This window comes from Podarcis filfolensis (assembly GCF_964270895.1).
Source record: "Podarcis filfolensis genome assembly, chromosome: 3".
NCBI lineage: Eukaryota > Metazoa > Chordata > Lepidosauria > Squamata > Lacertidae > Podarcis > Podarcis filfolensis.
In genome coordinates, this window is record NC_139606.1 from 77,066,967 (window position 1) to 77,090,360 (window position 23,394).

Genomic DNA, 23,394 nt, shown 5'->3' on the forward strand with positions numbered 1-23,394 from the left:
GTCAAGAAAAAAAAGCACCTTGGTTAACAAGGGGGAGGGGAGAAGTATAAGTAAATTGTGTGAGGCAGCTGTTAAAAAAGAAAAAAAATTGAAAGTTACTGAGTTGCCGTTTTAACTTCTAAATTTCGTTGGTTTCTTCTCCAACTTTTCTTGTTTTTGATTGTAAGCCACTTTAAATGGGCATTTCTCTCCCAGAAATTAGCCTTAAAATATTTTAATAGCAGCATGTGGAAAGAATCGGACAAAGGACACTGAAATTAACTGAGCTATCAGCAAGTATGTTCTAAGAACATCAGCATGTTCCTAAGTACCATAGTTTACCTACCCTCTCATAGGATCTGCTACGATGGCTCTGGGGTTCACAAGGTCAGTGTCAAACAGCACTCGGCGCTGGCTACCATCTAACTTCGCTACCTCTATCCTATCGAGCTGAGAATCTGTCCAGAAGATGGTGCGCCCAAGGTGATCCAGTGCTATTCCTTCAGGGCTTTCCAAATCTGGGTGAAAAGGGAAAAGAGAATCCTGAAATATACTGCAATTCATCTAAAACATCTCAATCACTGTTCTCATTTGTGGAAACAAATCCACCATCAAAGTTATTATTATCACTCTCAACCATCTGCCTTTTCTCCAACAGGAGACCAGGGTGGCTAAGAATAATTGAAACAATGGTCAAAATCAATACAGTACATAATAATAACAACAATATGGCAATAAAATGCAATGCAGCAGCCAGCCAGGGGTTGGGCTGTAAAACTCCCCTCCTCCAGCCAAAGGCCTGAATAAAACAACCACATCTCTGTCCAGAAGGCCCTGCCTCATGTCAGCACCCCATGTTATGCAGTTTCAGCCAATTCCCAATTAAAGTTTAGCTTGGGCAGGTACACCAGCCGTGGCTGTTTCTGGAGAGAAATAACTTTGGCCATAGTTGTGCAGGCCTTGGTAACCTCTACACTGAACTATTGCAAAGCGCTGTATTTGGAAACTGAAGCTATCGCAGAATGCTGCAGCCTGGCTTTCGATTGGAGTAGCTCTGTATCAGCATAGAATCGTGGGGTTGGAAGGAACAACAAGGGTCACCTAGTCCAACCCCCTGCAATCTTATACTGGTCCTGAAAGCTCTGAACTGGTTGCCAGTACATTTACTGAGATAAGTGCAGAGAATTACTGTTAGTGTATATAGCCCCAAACAATCCAAGGCCAGGTCACCTAAGGGCCATATTGCCCTTTACATACCAGGCAGATCACTATTATCATCTGGAAAGGACTGTCTGTCTCACAGCTTTCACATATACATTTAGTTTCCATGCAGATCATGACTTTCAGTGGGACCAGTGTTTTCACTTTTCCTACTGAAATCAGACAGGCACCTACAATTTTTTACATTTCATCAACTGCTGAAAAAGTTTGCTTCATCAAGCATTTTTAGACAGTTAATGTGCTTGTAATTTGTTCTGTGCTTGGTAATCTGTTCTGCAATTTGTTGGTAACTTATTCTGCATCTTATGATTTTATGATGTTTTGTTTTATTGTACGGTACCATTATTTTTATGTTGTAAGTTTAGAAAGAGTCATATAAATAATATGAAGACAAAGCACCTTTCTTATAAAGTAAAGTAGAGCAAGTACAGATGGGAAACATTATATCCCCACCCTCATCCTTAAATACCCCATAAAATATTGATTCTATCAATAGGTCAAAGCAGTGGGAAGTAAAAAATGTCTCACAATATATCATGCATGGCCATCCTAAATTTGTAAAAGCAAATGGATGCTAATTTAGAATATGGAGACCAGCCAATAAGGCACTTATTGTGTGGTTTCCTTTGATTAAGCTTGCTTTCCTAAAACAATAGGTCACAGTTTTCAAGCTGAAAATAATTTTCTAATTAAAAAATATACATTTTCAGATTGCTCTGTTAATACAGAAAAGCAATAGTGTTCTGTTCCAAAGTTCTTTGTAACTAGCGGAAAACTGTCCACTGAGGACAGGGACAAATTGCATAAAAATAGCTCATGGGTGCCAAATCCATTGATATATATATATATATGACAGATATCTAATAGTTTTAAGAATCTAAAAGTTTTATAGATTTGAAATTCAGGAAAAATTCTACATTTGGTAGAATCAGACAGGCACCTAAAATTTTTAACATTTCATCACTGAATGAGCTGGATAAGAACCTTGCTAAAACCAAAATCTACTGTGATCCTGCTTTCGTTTTTTTCTGTATGATTATTGCTTGCAAAAAAGATGCAGCTTACAGTAATGCCATTATGCAATGACCACACCAAGCGCTGCTCTGTCCTGAGTCAAGGCATTCTGACATTTTGTAATGTGCAAGGATGGTGACAGGAAAGCAGACGAGACAGTAAAAATGGAGCAAAGAAGTTGGAGCTCAGCAACAGTGGCAGGATAAATAAAGGTAAAGGTAAAGGGACCCCTGACCATTAGGTCCAGTTGTGACCGACTCTGGGGTTGCGGCGCTCATCTCACTCTATAGGCTGAGGGAGCCGACGTACAGCTTCCGGGTCATGTGGCCAGCATGACTAAGCTGCTTCTGGCGAACCAGAGCGGCGCACGGAGACACCGTTTACCTTCCCGCCGGAGCGGTACCTATTTCTCTACTTGTACTTTGACGTACTTTTGAACTGCTAGGTTGGCAGTAGCAGGGACCGAGAAATGGGAGCTCACCCCGTCGTGGGGATTTGAACCGCCGACCTTCTGATCGGCAAGTTCTAGGCTCTGTGGTTTAACCCACAGCGCCACCCGGGTCCCTTGGCAGGATAAATACTAGGGGCTTTAAGCTCTCGTGGTGTCATCTTGTGAAAATCTTGAGGTGACAGGAGTGAGATGCTCTAAGGATGATGGGAACAGCCATTCTTGTAGTATGGAAGTATAAAAATAACAAAAATGCCAACGAAACAGTTTTGAAATGCTTCGTCCTCCACCTGTCATTATTTAGCTGAAATTGTAACACTCGGAGCCCTTTCCCAGGAAAAAGCCCACCTTCCAGGCATCTCCATTTTATAAAAACAGCTATATTTCATTTCATTCTTCTGTGCTACTCTATTCTTATGTTAAGTCAAAATTTAGCAAGAAGGTGCCACAAAAATTGCTTACAAATGTTGTATGCAAAGCTCTGTGTTTGTCCTGTGCTGCCTTGGGAGATCCAGCCACAAAAGATTGTACTCCTCTCCCTGTGTATGAAGTTGCTGCTACCAGAAAATGGGTTTTTATTACCAGGCTTCTCTATCCACTAGCCTTCCTTGGCTCTCCTAATGCATCTCATGGTAGAACCACAGAACCGTAACACAGTTTTAGGGCTTCTTGGCATGAGGGTGTTTAAAATAAAATGAAACTGCCCAAGTTTATGAAAAGAAAAGTTTACTAAGGGGGAAAAATGTGTTAAACTGTAGATCTGCCAAAAGAAAACATATTTTTTAAAGTAATCAGACTTTAAAAACTAACAGTTGATCTTAGCTAACAGAAAAAAAGAAAATTGGACTTTGAGTGCCTAATAATGTTGGAGAGTAGATTTAAGTTTGGAACAATTCTGAGAAACGTAAGTGCATAGTTTTCCTTGGACAATGACCAGGTCTAAAGCAACAGGAAATAGCAGATAATGATCTACTATCCTGGCCCCAGGGGCTGCTAAGCTCAAACACAGATTGATGAATGAACAATTAAACCATATAGGTTCAAAATGCATGTTATGGTTTCTTTTGCTTTGGGGGAAAAGTGCTCTGATGCATTCAGAAGATCAAAGCTTTCTCTTTCTTTTTTAAATAACAGACTGTTCACAACTGAGGCCAAAATGGTGAATATAATTACATTTGAGGTGACTACTACACAAACTCTGTTCTGTCTGTCTGTCTATCCAACTGTGTACTAAAGGTTGTCAATAAAAATGGCATCATGAACAGTCCAGATCCATATTTGACTGGTACTGTCTGCTAAGAGATTTAAAGTCGCTGTGTGGCCTGGAGTAAAACGTCAACCAGCCTGGGAAGAAAATCAGCCACAAGTACACCTAATCTACATTATGTGGATATGAAATTTACATGACTGGCTGTTAGCATCCCGTCTCCCAGCTCAACACTTATTTTCTGTAGTTGATTATTATTATTATTAATAATAATAATAATAATAATAATATTACACAAGCCTGCCTGAGAGGAATTGGGAGGCTCAGAGCCTGGCAAGAAGCAGGCTTATGAAGATATACACAGATCCAATTTATTTGGTTGCAGGATGGAGGAGCATTCTCCCTGTGGAGTAGTCTGTGCAGCTGTGGGGCTTGGAAAGGTCCTACCATTCAACAGGCAACACAGCTGGAGAGCCAAATGAGAGCTGGAAGGGCCATAAGACAAAACATGGTCTTGCAGAACAATCCAGCTATGAACTATCAGAACTTTAACATTAAAAATAAATTCATCAGCACAAACACACCACAAATTGTAGCAACAAAGAAGAAAAATGTAGCTTAAAGTTTCAGTGCCTGTTGTGACGATAAAACAATTTGGTTCATGCATTTTTGCTACATATATTATATACTTGCTTGTAATAACCTATAATTAAATAAAACATACTTGTACTTATAGATTATTTTTTTAAAGTAACCTACCAAACAAATTACCTAACGATCCTACCAACAGACATTAGGGGCAGTTTTACCATTGAGACTGCAATCCTACAGACCCTATACATACCTGAAATTAAGTACCTTTAAATTCAATAGGATTTATATTTAAGGAGACATGTACAGAACTGCAGTGTACGGGGCATTGTTTGTTTCTGAGACAATGTTAATAAAATAATCAGTGCCTGTGCTATTATTATGCTCTGCTTAAGTAAGCAAAATGAATGAGTACCGTAATTTAATGAATAATTCACTTGCAAGGGTGAAGAAGATTCCATAAGCCCAGCTAATAGAGTTGTAATTCCAACTTGACAACTGAGGTTTCAGAGCTAGGCAAGCTCCTAGGCACAAGATACTTCCCGGGTTTGGTTGCTTATATGAGAAATGAAGTGGCAGTGGTTTTTGTTTTTAAGCAGAGCAGCGGATCCACAACTACAGTCAATGCACAGCTGCAGGGCTGCCTTATTCTGCTCAATGCAGAAACTGTATGGAAGAATCTTTTCATTGTTTTTGTGATGCCATAGACAAGGGAGGCACAGGCATTGGTCACCTTGGGGGAATCAGGGATCCTGTGGATCTAAAGCAACTGACGCCCTGTCCACACCCTGACACATCGCAAATTCCCATGCCCTACGACCAGCATGAGTTCACTGCCTCCGCCATGGCACAACCTCACCAGCGAAGCTGCTCTGCACTGGTGGGGAGGAATCTATGAACCACCCTAAATGTGCCTCAGCCATCAACAGGGAGGGTTAAGACTCTACTCTCAGACACATCCCCTCCCCCAATATACCTTTCAACACTTGATAGCAATAGAAAGTATGGCCATGAAGATTCTCTGTGGGAGCCCTGCCGCTGGAAAAAAATATATTGTGAAGAAGAAATCTATACAACCCTCCTACCTGTTTTTATAATGGATACTGGCTCTCCTCCACCCAGGCTTGCTCTGCTGATAGATGGGCTGCTTATGTCTGTCCAATAAACCATCTTCTCCAAGCAATCGTAAGCGACTCCAATAACAACTTTATCCTGCAAGTTGGTGAAACTATTACAAGTCTCAAAATATATCATGTTTCCATTTCTTTAGAAGAAATGGTTAGGCATTAGATCAGTCAAAACACCTAGATTATAGCACATTGTATTTCGGGAAAGGGTGCATGTTAAAGCCTAGTGATAAAACAAACCTACAGGATCCAACGTAAGCTGGCAAAACTCAAGGTACAGTATAAGAAGGTATCAGAAAAGCAGCAAAAGCTAAGAGCATCATAGCAGATGGAAAAGGGGAGGGCATCTCATTTAATGGTTCAGGCCCACCTTCAGTGCAGGCAGAAAATAATCTGAAGTGGCAGCAGAGAATAATTGCTTCAAATAATAATCTGTGTACTGGAGCCAAGTGTAGCCTTCTGCTCATGGACACAGCACAGCAGTGATGAACAATCTGCCACCCTCCAGACGCTGGACTACAACTCCCCAACGTCTGTGACCATTGGCCATTCTGGTTGAGAGTTTGAGTCCAACAGCATGTCCATGGCCCCACGTTTGCTGCTGCTGCTGCTGCTGCTGCTGCTGCTGCTGCTGCTGCTGCACCAGGGTGCTGCACTGAAAAAGGGAAGCTAAATCCAAAGACATTGGTAGGTTTATGCCACAACTAGTGCAAGGTCTTATACAAGCAGAAACAAGATAATTGGTACAGAACTAGCCTATTATAGCACAGGGTGAAATCACTTACAAGCATCTGCAGAACAGCACTAGAAACTATTTCCCTTCTACTCAGTTCCTTGGATCAAGCTCTATACTTTGGATCCAAAATAATGTGTTTTCATCTAGCATGTTATGAATATTGGTATTTTTTCCAGTGGTACAGGAAGGACTGTGATTCAGTGACAGAATGCACGCTTTTCATGGTTCAGTCTCTAGTTAAAAAGGATCTCAGGTCACGGGGATGGGAAAGTTGCCTCTGAATGAGGCTTTCAAGAGCAGCTGCTGGTTAAGAGTACAGTCGTACCTCGGGTTACGGATACTTCAGGTTGCGTTTTTTCAGGTTATGGACCCGCCGAACCCCGGAAATACCAGAACAGGTTACTTCCAGGTTTCGGGGGTCGTGCATGTGCAGAAGTGCTAAATCACGCTTTGCGCACACGCTGAAGCGCAATCCACGTGTGCGCAGACGCGCCATTGCGGGTTGCAAACACTGCAGGTTGCGAACATGCATCCTGCACAGATCACGTTCGCAACCCGAGTGTCCACTGTATACCATAAGGCAGAGGTTTTCTAACTTTTTGAGTCCACGGCTCCCTTGACCAACTACATTCTTTCTGCAGCACCCCTGTGGGGCTCAGGACCACACTCCTTGCTTGCAGAGCTGGCAGCCTCTCACCCTTTTTCAAACACCCTCCCTTATGGAGTGTTCTCTCAGCCTCCTCTCCTCTTCCCTCTCCTTGAGAGTCCTCTGAGCAGCTGCAGCTGCAGCTGCCACCCTTGCCCCAAAGAGAGGTGCCCCCACAGAGGCCTGGGAAGCACCCCCTGGCCAGCCCCAGAGGCATCATTTGCTTGGGGAGCTTGTAGCCAGGGCTGTTGCAACGAACAGCTGTCCAAGCCTTTGGGAGGCAGAGACACAAGAGGGCATCAGAGGAGGGAGGGAAGGAAAGAGGGACCAGTATTGCCCACGGCACCCCTGACCCATCATTCAAGGCACTCCAGGGTGCCACGGCACCACTGCCATAAGGGATAGATGGGTCAATGCCTTGAGTGTTTTATAAGCACAAATTACAAGCGGTAGGCAGACACTGGCAGGTTTACTTTTAAAGGATCCACAAACATGTCAAACAGAATCATGTGCACATGTTTATATTGGCACAAACTTATTTTAGTTTCTGTCAGGGAACTGCCATCGGAACTAGAGGAGGAGGCGAGGCTCCACAGCGATGCTGGAGAGGGGCCAAGCAGGGAGAGAGGCAGGTCTCCGGTTGGGGAAGAAAATCAGCGCAACACCAGGGATAGAGGGGGGCCAATGGGGGAAGCAGAGAGCGGGCTCCGGGACTCTTCACTGGACACCAGCGGGGAGAGCACAGGTCCTCCGCTACCCACGCCCTCCCTGCGCAGAAGACTTCCGCGCAGGGAGAGTAGGAGGAGACTGGGCGTCAAACAACTTTTATGTTGGAAAAGGTTTAAGAAACGCCCACTGACGGATTCTGCCAGCGACTGAACAGCCACGGAGTGGATGGCTGTCCAGCGAGAAATGGTTTAAACAGCCAACCTAGCCCAGAGCGGCGGCAACTTACGCACAAGCAACCCCTAAAGCCATTACAGTTTCACTATCCTCAGTTTTGCTTGTAGGAATTCTAATGTTATAGAGATTTTCCCCCTCCCCTGATTTCATTGTAATTACAGTTGTCATTTCCTGTCCTTACATATCCAAACTTGTCACTGTTACAACTTTGCATTATTCAACCACACTAACCTCCACTATGTTTCCTTGCATCTTTTGGCTACTCTCATATGCAACTCCCACAACAGGATGGGAGAAATACCCACAAATACAACTAGAATATCTAATTAGAATACTGAGAATGAACAGGGGACGTGTGCAGTGTGAAATCACTATGCATAAAAAAGTGCAAGAATCAAAAGACAAGTGGCAAAATTAGACATTGCATAGCAAAAGGCTTCATTCAACAGTAAGAGAAGGTGGAAAGTGGGAAACAGACTTACTTGCCCACTGGTGTCAGGCATAAGGAAACAGCTGGAAAAGAAACACATGGAAGAGTATAGAAGCCTGACCAGAGCACAGGAAGTTATCAGGACATATTATAAAATCTACAGCAGAAGGAAGAAGAGAATATCAAGGACAGGAAGATAAAGGGGGAACTCAGTGGAGAATGTTTAAAACCCACATAAACTATTATAGCCAGCCAGGATGAGCAACTAAAATTTAAGAATGTCAAACAATGTTTAAAACACTGGAAAGTTTGATGGGAGTTTTGACTTGCTTAGAAAGCCAATAAAATTTGCTATAAATACAGTACAAGTTTGTTTATAATAGTCGTGGGACGCTATCACTGAAGCGGGGAAGGCTGTAAAAATATTGTGCAACAGGAACACACATTTCTTTGGGGACCTCTCTTTGTTAATACGAAAAGAATTGTGACCCCAGCTTCAAGATTTCAGAATCTAAATCCCCCCCCCCCATTCTCAGCAGCTGCAGCCTAATCTAAAATAAAAAAATAAAAACAAAGTATCAGTAAGAAAGGAAAATCAGCAGCAAAACCCAAAGGATATTAAGCCATGTGAAGTGTTATTTTTTTCTGCAGTATAACTCTTCAGCTAAAAACCTCAGTTTTCACTAATGCAAATTACTACATCAAATTCGGGGGATACTTACTGGCACATACAGCAAAGCTTTTGCATCTGATTTCCTCATGTCATTCCCATCCAGGGGGACATGGTCAATCTTTCCACTCTGAGCAATGAGTAAGTGTGTTCCTGGAGGCAGAGGAATGGTATCTGGTTTTACAGGGGGTCCAACTGTAACAGGAGGAGCAACTGTGCCCAGACCTTGTTGACAAATGATAGAAAACACAGGCAGTCAAGATTGCGCAAACACAATAAGGCCAAACTGCATCTGCAAGGCAAGATTACTCTAATATAAACTGGATACAATCCAGCCAACGCTAAGTGCTACATATTTCAAATGATGTTAAGCACATGCTTGAGATGGCAATCCTATGCAACATTGCTTAGGACTCACCAGGGTCAGCCCACTCATGAGGCAAGGGAAGGCAGCTGCCTCAGGCTGCAGGATCCAAAGGGACATCAGATCTGGCCTCCAAGGGATGCATCTCTCGTGGCGAGGTGTCATTTTATGTTTTGCTTCAGGTGCCAAAATGTCTTGGGCCCATAGCTGTCAACTTTTCCCTTTTCTTGCGAGGAATCCTGTTCGGAATAAGGGAATTCCCCTTTAAAAAAGGGAAACGTTGACAGCTATGCTTAGGCCGGCCCTGGAATGCACTGACATACTTGCTTTTGAACAAAGGTGCATAGAATTATACTGCACATCTCTTTCAATGAAACTAATGAGGTCTTAAAAATGCTTAGCCTTACCAGGATCACGTTTTATGGGTATAAAGAACAACCAGTTGTAAGGCAGAGTCTTCTATATTTCTTTCCTTTAGGGCTGCGTCTCATTCCTGCTGCTCATGTTACACCACTAAATATTGAAATTATTTCCCTTATTGTCCATGGTTCTAACTTACATATTAATAAAACCAGAAAGGACAGGCCCAGTGTCAGCATAATTCGAGGGCCACTGGGCCTGGAAGCCAGTGACGATATTGTACAACTGGTATTATATGCTTTGTGCATCCTACAACAATCAGCACCTAGTAGCTGTACCATGGATCAGTTATAGTTTGGGCACTCTATAAAAGGTGCCTCCATATGGAACACATTACAGGAATGCCACACTATTAATTGTCTAAACATCCTTTCTACTTATGAATATCACCATATAATTTGCAAGTCACTGCCGATAGCTCTGGCTTGTTGCCCTTTGGGGGGGGGGCAGGGAGGAACCCACATGACTAACAGAGTCATACATTGGGCAAGCAGGCTAGAAACATTTTTTTGATTTATTTAGAAGGCTATAATAGCTATTGCTTGCTTCATTATGTCACCACTTTGAACATGGCTTAATAGCAAGAACAGCATATCAGCATAAGCACATATGAAACAATGGAACAGCACTGTATGAGAGGCATACGTCTGAACTATGAGCCCAATAAAACAGCATCTGAATGAGGAAAATTGTTGCAGTGGCTTAATGGCTTAGGTGCAACGTAACTTACATGGAGGTCGAATCCCTGGACCACTTCTGGTACCATCAATCTCATTCCCATCTCTGTCTACACACCAGCAATATCCAGTGCTGGAGTGGCATTGAGTTGGCAAATAATTCCCATAGACATCACACTGAGGAACAAAGAAGCCAACTGGCCTGGCTCCTCTTGGACCAAAAGCCACACTTTGTTCTTGTTCACGCTGACATTTTGTCTTTTCTTGTTCTGTAAATAAGAAACAAAACAAAAAGAAAAAAGGTGAATTTTACATCTCATTTCTATGATGTTCTACATACAAGTGATTCTAGCCAACATATATTAGCCAAATTTGCTGCACCTGAGTTCTGAAAGGTGGAGTGAAGCTCATACAGGCTGCATTAGAAATGGCAGTTAAGATGGTTCGCCAACAGCTGGCCAGCACTTAGGAGTGATCAAGTGCAGGGAGATGAAGTCCTATCCATTTCCAATAAGTTGTGGGAGGAGCTTTCTCACTTAACACTGTGCAAGCACTGTAGGTGCACAGAAACTTTATATAACACAGCTGTCTGGGTAACAAAGTCAGGCAATGAAGCCTCAGCTGCAAATGCTGCTTTTCTGCAACCACAGTTATGCAGACAGTTGCAAATGTGCAGCTAACCTGCACCAGCACAGCGTATACCCTCTCTGTCCCCTTGCATCTAATTCTAAGTGTCAGTAAGACAGTTGCACACCCAATGACATTTTCAATTCTTGTCCTTTGTACCACCAATGGTTTAGCAGACATGAGGCTGAGGTGGGGCAGGAGAGCCACATGTCACCCTCTGTAGAATGTTAGAGCAAGCACAAGGGCAGCCCAGAAGCACTTCAGAGCTGTAGAAAGGGCTCCTAAAATATGCTGTATCCATTAATGTGGTTTCTTGGGTTACTGCAGGCCTTGTGGACTGGAAAAGCTCCAGCTTTGTTCTTGAATAATCAGTAGCAGTTGAAATGGTGCTAGAAAGTAAAACGTCAGAAGACTGATCTTAGAAGCTGCTGGATCGGGAGGGGCAGGATTCATCCCATTGTTTAGGCAAGCCAAAATCTAAGCCACAATGCATTTACTAAGGTTGTAGCAAATGTTTTAAACAAACAGTGGGACAGAGACATGCAACAACCACTACACAGATGACATTTAAAAAACACTCCATTCTCTAGCTGTCATCACATGGTGAGCAGGTTCTGTGAAGTGACTTGCCATGTATACAGGACAACTTTAATGCTACCACGGGATTTTACTGTTTATATTTTGCTATGGTATGAGCACAACTGCCAAGTTCAGCCACCATATGCTACACACAATGTCCACAATGTGTGCACTGATCCAGTCTATTCCCCACCAGCACCTGTGATCAGGTAGCTGAAGGTTACCCCAAAAAGTCTTTTGTGTTTTAGGTGATGCTCCTATGTGGTTTCAAAGAAAGGCAAATTAACACCTCACCATCAGGAGGCTGTTAGTGCTATCCATTTAATGCTGCTTCGGTCACGGAGCACTACAAACAGGATACGGACTTTTGCCACCAGTGCATTTCCCATGTGAACTAGATTACCCACATTAACAATTTTGGTGAATGATTTTTATTGGTCATAGTCCCTAGCCAGAGAGTCTGGGTTTGTTTCTGTTTGGTAAACACAATCTACGGGACATGAAGAGGTGACAAGTTTTGGACATCTGTTTCTTTTTGTAATGAAACAATGGAGTGTGAGGGAATAATGAAGTACAGACATTCTTCATAGCTGCTGGAATGCGGCTGCTTACACCAGGAACTCTATTGCTAACAAGCCGGCTATGTGATGAACGTATGTAAAATTGCAGGCAACTTCCACAGATACTTCAAGGAGCAGATTTGCTGTGTAAAAACTATTATAGTACTGTATTTGCAGAATAAAATTCCCTAGCTTAAATTTAGAGATGCTGAAAGTGGTACCTGAATATATGAAGTGTGTGTGTGTGTGTGTGTGTGTGTGTGTATTGACAACACAGACACTGTAGAACATATAGTCTCATAGGCCCACAATAGCTTCAGTGACATTTATGACTGCAGCAAAATACAGTGGTACCTCGGGTTACATACGCTTCAGGTTACAGACTCCGCTAACCCAGAAATAGTCCCTCGGGTTAAGAACTTTGCTTCAGGATGAGAACCGAAATCGTGCGGTGGCAGTGCGGCAGCAGTGGGAGGCCACATTAGCTAAAGTGGTACCTCAGGTTAAGAACAGTTTCAGGTTAAGAACGGACCTCCGGAACGAATTAAGTTCTTAACCAGAGGTACCACTGTAGTAAATAGTTAGCAAGGCGAAGCTGGATGGCTCATCCCAGATGAAACACTATGTTCTATTCCTTAACTACAAAACCCAAACATGTTGAAAGAGACAGGAACAGGTTTTCTTTCTTCTACTGGGACAGAAAAGCTGTTAGGCTGCTATGAAAACAGGGCCATACAGGGCCTCTCTCTTTCCCATCCTCAGCGTCCAGAGCATCAATGAGCAGCTGACAGAGATTCTTACCAACGGAGTACTCCATAGGACTGATTCTGTGACAGTGCCATGTTCAAGCTTAGTTTGGGCACTGGCACCATACCAGCTGTTGCATTCCACCTGTAGAAATCAACTTATATCTGATCCTAGGTACTCTAGTATAGGACTGTCTGTTTATAAGACTGCTCTTGACATTCCAAAGAAGTGAAAACTTGCTTAACGAAGAATAGAACCTAATTTTATCTGAATCTCTCAAAGGAAATAACATACCATTATGGGTGCATGGATTGCTCTGCTAGAATATTATTACACACATGCTGCAGGCTATTTGTCTACATATCACAACTTTCATCTGTCAGAAAGGGATAGGAATTAGGGGGGAAAGCATCCTCTCTCTTCCCTTGAAATCACCTCCTTCCTTTCTATCTATACTTACCTCTCACATGAAAAAGGATATTGTCTCTTTCTCCAAAATTCAACATCCAGCACCCTAAGTTCCAGGCATGATCCTTTGAGCAGACCAATTATAAATATGCACGATACAATGCAAACAAAACCAAAACCTAATGCCCAATTCTGATTTATGCCCATAGCTCCTCATTCGGAGAAGGAAATCCGTATGATAACACAATCTTAATTCAAAATAATGAAGTTACAACCCAAAAGGAAATCTAACATAATTAGCAAAACAATGCAAAGTAAAATTACAGCATTACTTCCAAACAAGTTCACAGTAGAGGAAAGATAGCATTTTTCAGCAAAACAAATAGCAAAATGGAAGAGAGAACACTCATCTTTCTGGAGTGAATGTAATAGTCTTATAAGTAGCATGGAATATTTTCTATTGCACCAACTGATCAGATTAGATTACGTAGTTCTTAGTGCTCCTTACACAAAATTTCAGTATGTATTAGCTAAAATCGTAAGCTGACAAAGGAGATATTTAACTCAGAAAACAAGCCAGAATTTATGCAAGGCTTAATTTTCAAAAACATGTGATTCCCAACTGAAATCCTATATTCACTTCAGAATATATCTCATTAAATTCAACAGGCCTGATTTATGAGTTGACATATAAAGGATTTAACTGTAAAAAGTCTTAAAGTAAAAAGGGAATCTTGATAAACTCTAGAAAGCACCATATTAAATAATCACTCCTTGATCAAATACAGTGGTACCTCTGGATGCGAACAGAATCCATTCCGGAGCCCCGTTCACATCCTGAAGTGAACACAACCTGCGTCTGCGCATGCACGGGTCGTGATTCGCCACTTCTGCGCATGCACGTGACATCATTTTGAGCGTTTGCACATGCATGAGCGGCGAAACCTGGCAGTAACGCGCTCCGTTACTTCCGGGTCGCCGCGGAGCGCAACCTGAAAATGCTTAACCCGAAGCTACTTCAACCCGAGGTATGACTGTAATTCAGGGTTTTTTTAAAATCAGAGTACACAGTTGTTAAACAACTTCTGTTCATTTAATGGCATTCCACCATGCTGTCTATCAACAGTTTGCTTCTGCTAGGATTTTTAGAAAATAACATTTATTTACCTCCTGTCACACACTGGAAACCATCCCCACGATAACCTGCCTTACACTGGCAGCTGAAGGACCCTTGTGTGTTATAGCAGTAAGCATCTGGATGACAGCGGCTCAGCTTACATTCATCTTCATCTATAAGAGAAAAGAAAAGAAAAGAAAGACCATATTATAAGATGCACTCCTTTGAAGGAACTGAAAAATATGCATGTAGGCCAGCCTTAGGTCCTCTGTTACAAGGACCTGGACCTGAATCCTTTTTCATATGCTACCATGAGACAAACATCTCATTCAGCCAGGATGTTGGGCAGCTATGACCACGCACATTGGTCAAAGTTTCATGATATAATGAGTTTGTGTCCATTGACTCACCATTCAAATAACTGATGTTTTAAGTTTCATAAGCAATGTTTTATACATGAACAGATTGTAGGTTGGGCAGTTGGTTCCAAAGCATAGAATCACAGCAAGCCAACCAGACTGCCAAAAAGACAGGGAGATAATCTATTGGACATAGCATACCATGTGCTAAACTAGGGTAACCTAAACTAGGACAACCATGTTAGGAGAGAAAAGGACTCAATGTGACATAAGTTGCTTGGGAAAACAACACTGTGCATTGCGGTGCACTTCCACTAAAAGATTACTTTATGATATGTGCAGTCAGATGAGCTTTATAAATGGTACACTAAAGATCAGAAATCCTTTAACTGTTGATATGCAAATGAGGATGCTGACAATTTAAGATGCATCTCATAAACATGGATATTATCGCTACTGATTTGTTTATTTCTGCAATTTAGGATAGTCACATGCATTTGGGAATAGCAACATTTCCATATGAATGCCAGCAAACAACACTAGTAAAAAGAGGTTTTTAGACAAGATTAAAATGTGGAGAAAATGTGTGTAGCGAAGACAGTGTGGAAACTCTGTTTTATTATGGTTTTAGATTCCCAACTCAAAAAATTGTTACAGAAAGGGGGAAAAAAGCCCAAACAAATTATTGAGGATCAGATAACCAAGCTGTACAAAGGCCTCCAAGGACAAGACAGAAGTGGGTGTACATGGTGCCACTTACCCTCGCAGGAACGTCCATCCCCAGAGAAGCCTGGTAGACATGCACAGATATAAGAAGAGCCACCAGAGTATATGCAGCGGGCACGCTGTGGGATGTCACAAGTGTGTGTTCCCGTCACACAATGATTGACGACACGTTCAATAGCTACAAGGTAGGAACACTCACTTTAATATTTTTTTGAACAGAGGGAAACGCGAATGAAACAAAAATAAAACTAGAACTAACATTTTCAGTTAGTTCTAGCATAAAAACTAACACTACGCTAAGAATATATAACATTTTACATTACAGCACACTGAAAACTGGGTGTGGAAATCACACTAATTGTGAACAGCCCAAGCATTACTTGAAAGCTGTTTGGGGTTTCCCCAGACAATCCTATTGCCACCAGTAGTTAAATTGTATTTTGTCCTTCAAATCTATTACAGTTTCAACGCTTTCTCACTTGGGTCTTTGGGTTTGTTAGTCATCTGGCAGTCCCACTCCGCCAGTTACTTTTCCTTGTCATTTCTTTCACTCCCTTTAAGCCATGGATTTCTCAAACTTCCTTTTAGTGTGTTCAGTCACATGCAGCTGTTCAGTGACCACCTTTTTATGAGGCTTGCTCACAATTCTACGTGAGGTTACACTTCTGTACTATCCTATATATAATCATTCCTCCTTAGTGTCTTCCCCACTAATACTTCTGTTGCAAAGTCATAAATATTATTTTCACCTAACAGCTCTCTTCCATCCATCCTTGTTAACTGTACAAGTTATCCTCCCTGTCTCCTGGGCATGTGGTGAGGAATAGACTATTATATATAAAGGAAATGGCCTGTTCCCCAAACTACATGCCTAGGAGACAGAGAAGATTGCTCCTTTCTCTTGTTTTTTTGCTCTTCAGTGGCAACAAAATTTGCACTTTCCTTGATGTATGGGGACATGAATAAACTTCTAATTGATGGCCTTTCTTCCTCATAGATCCTTCAGTTAGTTAATTACACAACCTTCAAGATGCAAGTCCTGGTCTTCAGCTGATCTCTTCGCTCAGCTCCCCTTATTCGTTTTTATGTTTTCCCCTCACTCTGCATGAGCTTATCAGCTAACCATTCTCTCATTATTAAATCTGTGTTTTCTTCCATTGTGTTTTCTCTCGAGTCAAATTTTTCCCACAATCCCCCCACCAACCCCACTTCTTCAAACCCTTATTAGTTTTCTTTACTTCCCTCCATTGTTTGAACTAGACAACAATGCTTCAGAATTTCTCAGGAAGAAAATGAATACTACAAGTATTGCCCATTGTGTGCAGAATTTAGATTCTGGAAGTTTAATCTACTCCATATGGTTCAGTAGAAAAAATAATCAAACCCAGAAATAGAGCATACATTTTCGTAGTGCAATACTGTATTATTATTACTGTTACAGTTGCTATTATTATTTTAAATTAATTAGTTTAATTTATATCCCATGCTTTCTCCCAAAGGGGCCCAGGGTGGGCAATTGATTTTATTAAAATGACTTATATACTGCTCTTCAGAACTATCATCTCACAAAGCATTTTACAATCACTAAAATACATCAACAACGATAATTAAAATACAGTAGTAAGACTACTGATTCTGATTACAATAAGAGACTGATTACAAACATAGACTAAAGTATCATAAAGTCCAGCCAGTCTAACTGAGGTGCCAACTTGACATTTTCATTCCCAAAGACCATTCTAAAGAAGTATGTCTTTAGAGCTCTTTTTTAAAAAAGAGTTCAGTGATGGGGGCCTTCCTGATTTATTGTGGAATTGAGTTTTATAAAAGGGAGGCCTCTGTAGAAAAGGCGCTGTTCCTTATGTCCACCAGCCAAATAGCTTTTACTGTTGGGCATCTCAACATGCCCTCTTTCATAGGTCTTAGGATATGCGTAAGGCTGGTATAGGTGCAAGTGGACTCTAACCTGATGCCAAACCATTTAGAGCTTTAAAGGTTTTCACTAGTACTTTAACTTGTCTTCGAATTGTACTGGCAACCAGTGCAACTGGTGAAGTATCAGCATGATATAATCTAATTGGCCAGGCCAAAAACAAGCCAGATGTATTCTGTACCAGCTGTGGTTTCTGAGCTGCCTTCAAAGGCAATCCAAAGAGAGAAAATTGCAGTAGTCACTTTTGGAAGTTGAGTTGTTAACGCCTGAATGACCGTAGTAAGGTCTGACCTCCCCATCAATGATTGGTTGAATTCTACTATCCAAGCTTGTTGAGTTTCCCTATCCACAATACTTCCATCTTATCTGGATTAAGCTTCAGATTGTTTAGCCTCATGCAACCCAGAAGAGCCTACTGACATTTGCTGAAGCTGAAAAGCATCAAAATATGTCGGTAAGTGACCTTCCAAGCTGGATTTATATTACAACAAGGTTAACCTGGGCCATTTGGAGCAAAAAATAAACCTATTAAGAAGGCATTACCAAGAGGTAAGGATATTACACAAAACTGAAAGGGGAAGGACCTGAAAGAGAAACAAGATTCTGGGCAGGGCTACCTTTCTTACTGTGGCCACCCTGAGTAGAATGCGGAAAGTCAGAGCCTGCCAAGCCTTCCTCTACAATACATTTAAGGACTAGGGAGTAATTTAAATGAAACAAGTTCCTCCCCAGTTTAACAGCATGGGGGACAAGATAACACTCTAAGGCACCCCATAGGCCAATGGCTAAGGGGTGAAACAAACGACCAAGCACCACCATCTGAACCTGAACCTCCAGGAAAGACTGAAGTAACTGCAACACAATTCCCCCAAATCCCAATGGAACAGCCAGAAGGTCGATGATCTCAAAAGCTACTGGGATAAGCACTGTCATCTCCTCATTCTGGCTGGCAGGTTGGCGAAGTATCTAATCAAGAGGTTTGAATACTTTAATATCAGTACTTCCCTTCCTCCCCTCCCCTCAAACCGAGGCTGGTGCTGTGAAATGAAATTATCTACAATGACAACATTTGCAAGGATAATAAAACACCGGAGGCCTCTCGCAAATGCTGCTCACACAGAGAATGATTTACTATCTTACTAAAAACTAAGCCAAAGATGACCAAAGATTGTAATTTGGCAATCGCATCAGGAACTCAGTAAGATATAAAAACATTGGCAGATGAATGAGTTCTAAACAAATACAAAACAATACCAAACTGAACAAGTCACTGCTAGGTTTTGACATCTGGGATTTAAGATAACTCTAGAGATACTCTGTATTCAAAACATGTCAGAAATAAAAATATTTCTACCATTCTTAAATAAAAAATTCGTGTAAATTTTTAAATTAAAATTTCATTTTTACTGAAAAGGGGAGCCTTGTTTGATTTTGATTTTTAAAAAATTGCTAATAATGCTTAAAGCAACCTTCACAGCTTGCTCTATAGAGCATCCTACAGAACACATAGCCTGTCCTCACCATTTCTACCATGAAAGCTCTTCTTCTGAGGACTAAACCCTCAGAATATCTGCCTTTAGGGCACACACAGCTCTGTTTTACAACACCTCACTGCTGCTCTGCACCTTGCTTTATGTGCTGCTCGAGGCAGCTGCTTCACTCGGTCTAATAGTAGAGCCAGTCCTAGAACTGGCAGCTAAATCTTACTTCAACACTAAAGGTGAAGTAAGTGTCCTCTCCCCACACCTAAAGCTGCAGGCTAGTTTAAGAGGGGGCAAGACATGCCATGTCGCATGCATAGCTCTGTCCTCCAAAAGAGATAAATGGTCATGGGGCTTAGGGGGAACAGGCAGGAATTTTGCTACTTCTGCTCCCAACATCTGCCGCCTGAGGCAGTCACCTCACTTTGCCTAACCATAGAAGCAGAAGTGAATTTTCTTCCAAGTGAGCATGCAAGGAATAAGACTATTAGACGGTTATCCACTATCTTTGGCAAAAGAGTGAGCTAACCAATTACTTCTGGGGGAAAGAGAAAGAAAGTAAACCATTCAGGAAATGCTTTGCTGTAGTCTCAAGCTCAAATTTCCTTCAAACAGATGTTTAAACAACTAAATGCAAGAAAGGAAAGATTTGATACAGTTGTTTGGCACATCCTACAAAGCTGTCTGTGTAAAGCTTCCACAAATCCTCTCATGTTACATAACTTTGCCATGTATTTCATCAGTCTTCATATATTAAAGACATTTATTATTGGATCAGCTGCACTTACAAGTCTTTCATTTCCCCCTCAATACTCCTTACCAAAACTATTTACATAGGATGCTACTAATGATGCTATTAATGGAAAAGACAGCATAGCTATCTCAGGCTTGTAGAACTTATTCCCCTCAGCCCAAAAGTAAAAAGTAAATAAATCTTAATGGTATTGATTTAATCAGGTTTCAAATTTAAATGAATATACATTTATATATACAAATATGTATGTTTGAAATCTCAGTTGCAAAGAACACAGTATTCAAATATGAACTATAAGGAGGGTTGTCTTAAGTAAATGCGGTGCCGGGGTGCAAAGACCCGCCCAGCACGCCCGCCCCCCCAGGTTGCCCAGTCCCAGAGGAGGGCGGAGCCGGCCAGCCACCTCAGTGTCTCGCTGGCTCGGTTGCCCCCGAACTAATGGCGCAGAGCCGCCTGCAGCAGAAGAGCCTGTCGCGGCACTCTGACCAATGGGCGGGCTCTTCCCCGAACTCAACTCTCAGGCCCCGGACTCTCAGCCTGGCACCCCTGAGATCCTGGTGCCTGGGTGCCCTGCACCCCTAGAGCCTATGGGTAAGACAGCCCTGACTATAAGTGATGTCACACATGTGGGTGGGGTTGTTTTGTTTTGTTTACATATACTTTACAGCTCACTTTTAAAAAGTTGCCTGGTGATTCAAGGGAGAAGTGGGGTAGCCAGCTCCTGACTCTAATTTCCTTCAAACAGATGTGACTCTTGCTTTAATGCTTCTGGATAACATTCAGAAAAAGCGTTTAGGAATGGTATCTTCAATTTCTGTACAACTAGAGCCTAATCATCCCAACCTCCTCTACAGTTTGCTGTTGCAAGCAGGATGCATCTCTGACCCATAGCAAGTTGTGGATAAGAGAATGGACTGCTGCAGTGATGCAGATCAAAAGTGGGAGAGCCCGTTCCAGAATGCTAAGTTTCTGACCTGGAACAGCATGCAGTCTTTAGGTCGGGATCTGGCATCCCTACTGAGGGGGAGAACAAGTACTTTGCATGAGTTAAAAAGAGCCCTGGCTTAGCTTAAACCAGATGCATGCTTTGGATGATGTCCAAAGCAGACCAAGCCTGCAGTGCCTATCCCGTAATAATCCTTTACAAAACCTAAATATTGCCTTCCCCAAATCAAGGAACAGCATTCTTTACATTTCTGATATTTTTCAAATAAAATAAACAAACTTTTTTTTACAAAAACAACCAACAAATTAAGGGAGGTATTAAAAAATAACCTCTGTTTGATATGTTCTCCATCAGATCTCAGTTTCCTAGTAACAATAACAGAAAGTTTCCCAAATTAAAACTCACCCACACACGTTCGCCCATCAGCTGAGAATTGATATCCCTCTAGACACTCACATCGGAAAGTCCCTGGCTGATTAATACAGTCTGCATTGTCACCGCACACTGTTGGTTGCTCCTGACATTCATCTATATCTACAAAAAGAGGCAATGTTATTATACAGAGGTCACTAATATAATTCCTGAAGGGCAGGCCATGACATATGTATAACTTAGGCATCTATTTTAGCTGAAGTAAAATTATATATTGGAAGCCTGTTTAAACTAAGCTATTGTATGTGACTGTAGTCCAATGCCTAGATAAAAATAACTGAATCTCCTCTGATTGCAGGATTCAAAGTATTTGACAAGTAACATATCAAGGCACAAGTGATAAAGTGCACAGTGTCTTACTCTGCCATTTTAGTATGTTGATTCATTTGTACCTGCCCAATTCCTTGGTACAGTAATTTAGAATTGAAACAACATGGTCCAACCTAGATTCAATGCACAGTTGTAGATAAAAATTCTCCTGATTTGAGTTGATTTATAATAAAGTAGCCTCAGGATGCTGTGAACTTGAGGGGAGGAACTGTGGAGGAATTAGGCTACTTTATTGAGGGACGCGGGTGGCACTGTGGTCTAAACCACAGAGCCTAGGGCTTGCCAATCGGAAGGTCGGCAGTTCGAATCCCCACAATGGGGTGAGCTCCTGTTGTTCGGTCCCAGCTCCTGCCCACCTAGCAGTTCGAAAGCATGTCAAGTGCAAGTAGATAAATAGGTACCACTCCGGCTGGAAGGTAAACGGCTTTTCTGTGCGCTGCTCTGGTTTGCCAGAAGCGGCTAGTCATTCTGGCCACATGACCCAGAAGCTGTCTGCAGACAAATGCCGGCTCCCTCGGCCTATAAAGCGAGATGAGCGCGCAACCCCAGAGTCGTCTGCGACTGGACCTAACGGTCAGGGGTACCTTTACCTTATTATTTCCTCTCCAGCTATTTTTCTGCTCAAAACTACTCCCACCTCCTTTTCCCTCAAAGGTGGGCAAGTCCTCCTTTAAGTCTGTTGAAGTGGGGCTCAGGCGCCCTCATTAATTTGTGTGTCTTTCTGCTAGACCAGAGCTTTCCAAACTTTTCAAGTTGGTAACTTTTGGGACATGCATCATTTAGCGACACAATAATTCAGTTTTGCATCATTTCGCAATGCAGTAATTCAGTTTTACTAGCAAACCAGTGGTTAAACTAACCCGTTTCCAGCCCCAGGAGGAGTGCAGGGAGCGTTCATGCAGCACACCTACACACTGCAGCCGACATACTAACGTGTCACAACACACAGTTAGGAAAGCTCTGTGCTAGACGCTGTTTCAGGGAAAGCTAATAAGTCACTTAGGAAGATGTCCTATGGATATATTTTAGTGGATCCATAGTGATGTTGGTATCAAGCAGCTGAACTCAAAGTTCCAAGAAAATATCCAACTGAATTCACTTGTAGCATCTTTGAGTTCAGCTGTTTGAAAACTCTATGGAAGTCAGTTTATTTTTTCCTAAAGAGATATATTTTCATACCATAACATGTACGTCCGTTTCCTCGGAAGCCCACAGAGCATTCACAGGTGAACTGATTGCCTGTTCCTGGACGACAAACTGCATTTGTGTCACATTGGTGGGTCCCTGTGTAGCAGGGATTGTGGCTTTTATCACCTGTACCATCTGTCAAGAAGCCACAGAAGAGACAAAAATGAGAATGCATGTAATGATCTCAATACTGCTACAGCTATACTACTATACATTTACAAGGACTGGCCTTCAGACACGTAATATATGGCTTGGGAGAACATTTCTCATAAAGCTTAGACTCTCCATGGTCAATTGCTTTCAAACACACTTCTCTAGTTTGACACTAGAACTGATTCCTTCAAACAAACAAACACAACCTTCAAATACCATGGTTATAACAGTAATGAATGCTAAAGATGTATCACTTATAGTCCAAAGTCATTATCTTAAACATTTCTAAGTTTATTCATTATATACAGAGAGGACCTCTCAATCAGTAGTAGCTATGGAAGGGGAAGAGAACAATTTCTATGTTTGAGGGATGCAGTCCCTCTTTGGTAGTTTCTCAGGAGTCACATACTGGGGTTGGCCAGGGCTGTGCATAGGAGAAAAGCCCAAAAGAGGGTGACACCAGAGCCAGTAGTGGGCAGACCTACCCCTTCTCTCTCCTGCCCCAAGAAAAAAATCACCCCTGCATGTTTCTCCATTCCTGAAACATGACACAAAAAGTTCATCACATGCCACATGTCCCAGAATAATGGCTGTGGCTTTGCATCTGATATGAATGTGGAC

At 42.0% G+C, this 23,394-nt stretch overlaps 1 protein-coding gene across 2 annotated transcripts in view; it reads right to left on the reverse strand.

Moving 5' to 3' along the window:
• Positions 1–23,394, reverse strand: part of NID1 (nidogen 1) — a 57,146-nt gene that overhangs the window by 9,044 nt on the left and 24,708 nt on the right. For both annotated transcript variants that reach the window (XR_014546221.1, XM_083606003.1), the window contains exons 9-16: positions 22,612–22,755; positions 21,076–21,204; positions 15,591–15,734; positions 14,522–14,644; positions 10,487–10,702; positions 9,025–9,197; positions 5,546–5,672; positions 326–497 (exon numbers count right to left, since the gene is read on the reverse strand). Coding sequence is in view for 1 of the 2 variants with exons in the window: in XM_083606003.1 (XP_083462129.1) it covers positions 326–497; positions 5,546–5,672; positions 9,025–9,197; positions 10,487–10,702; positions 14,522–14,644; positions 15,591–15,734; positions 21,076–21,204; positions 22,612–22,755 (1,228 nt within the window). In the remaining variant the exon portion in view is untranslated. The remainder of the gene's footprint in view (positions 1–325; positions 498–5,545; positions 5,673–9,024; positions 9,198–10,486; positions 10,703–14,521; positions 14,645–15,590; positions 15,735–21,075; positions 21,205–22,611; positions 22,756–23,394) is intronic.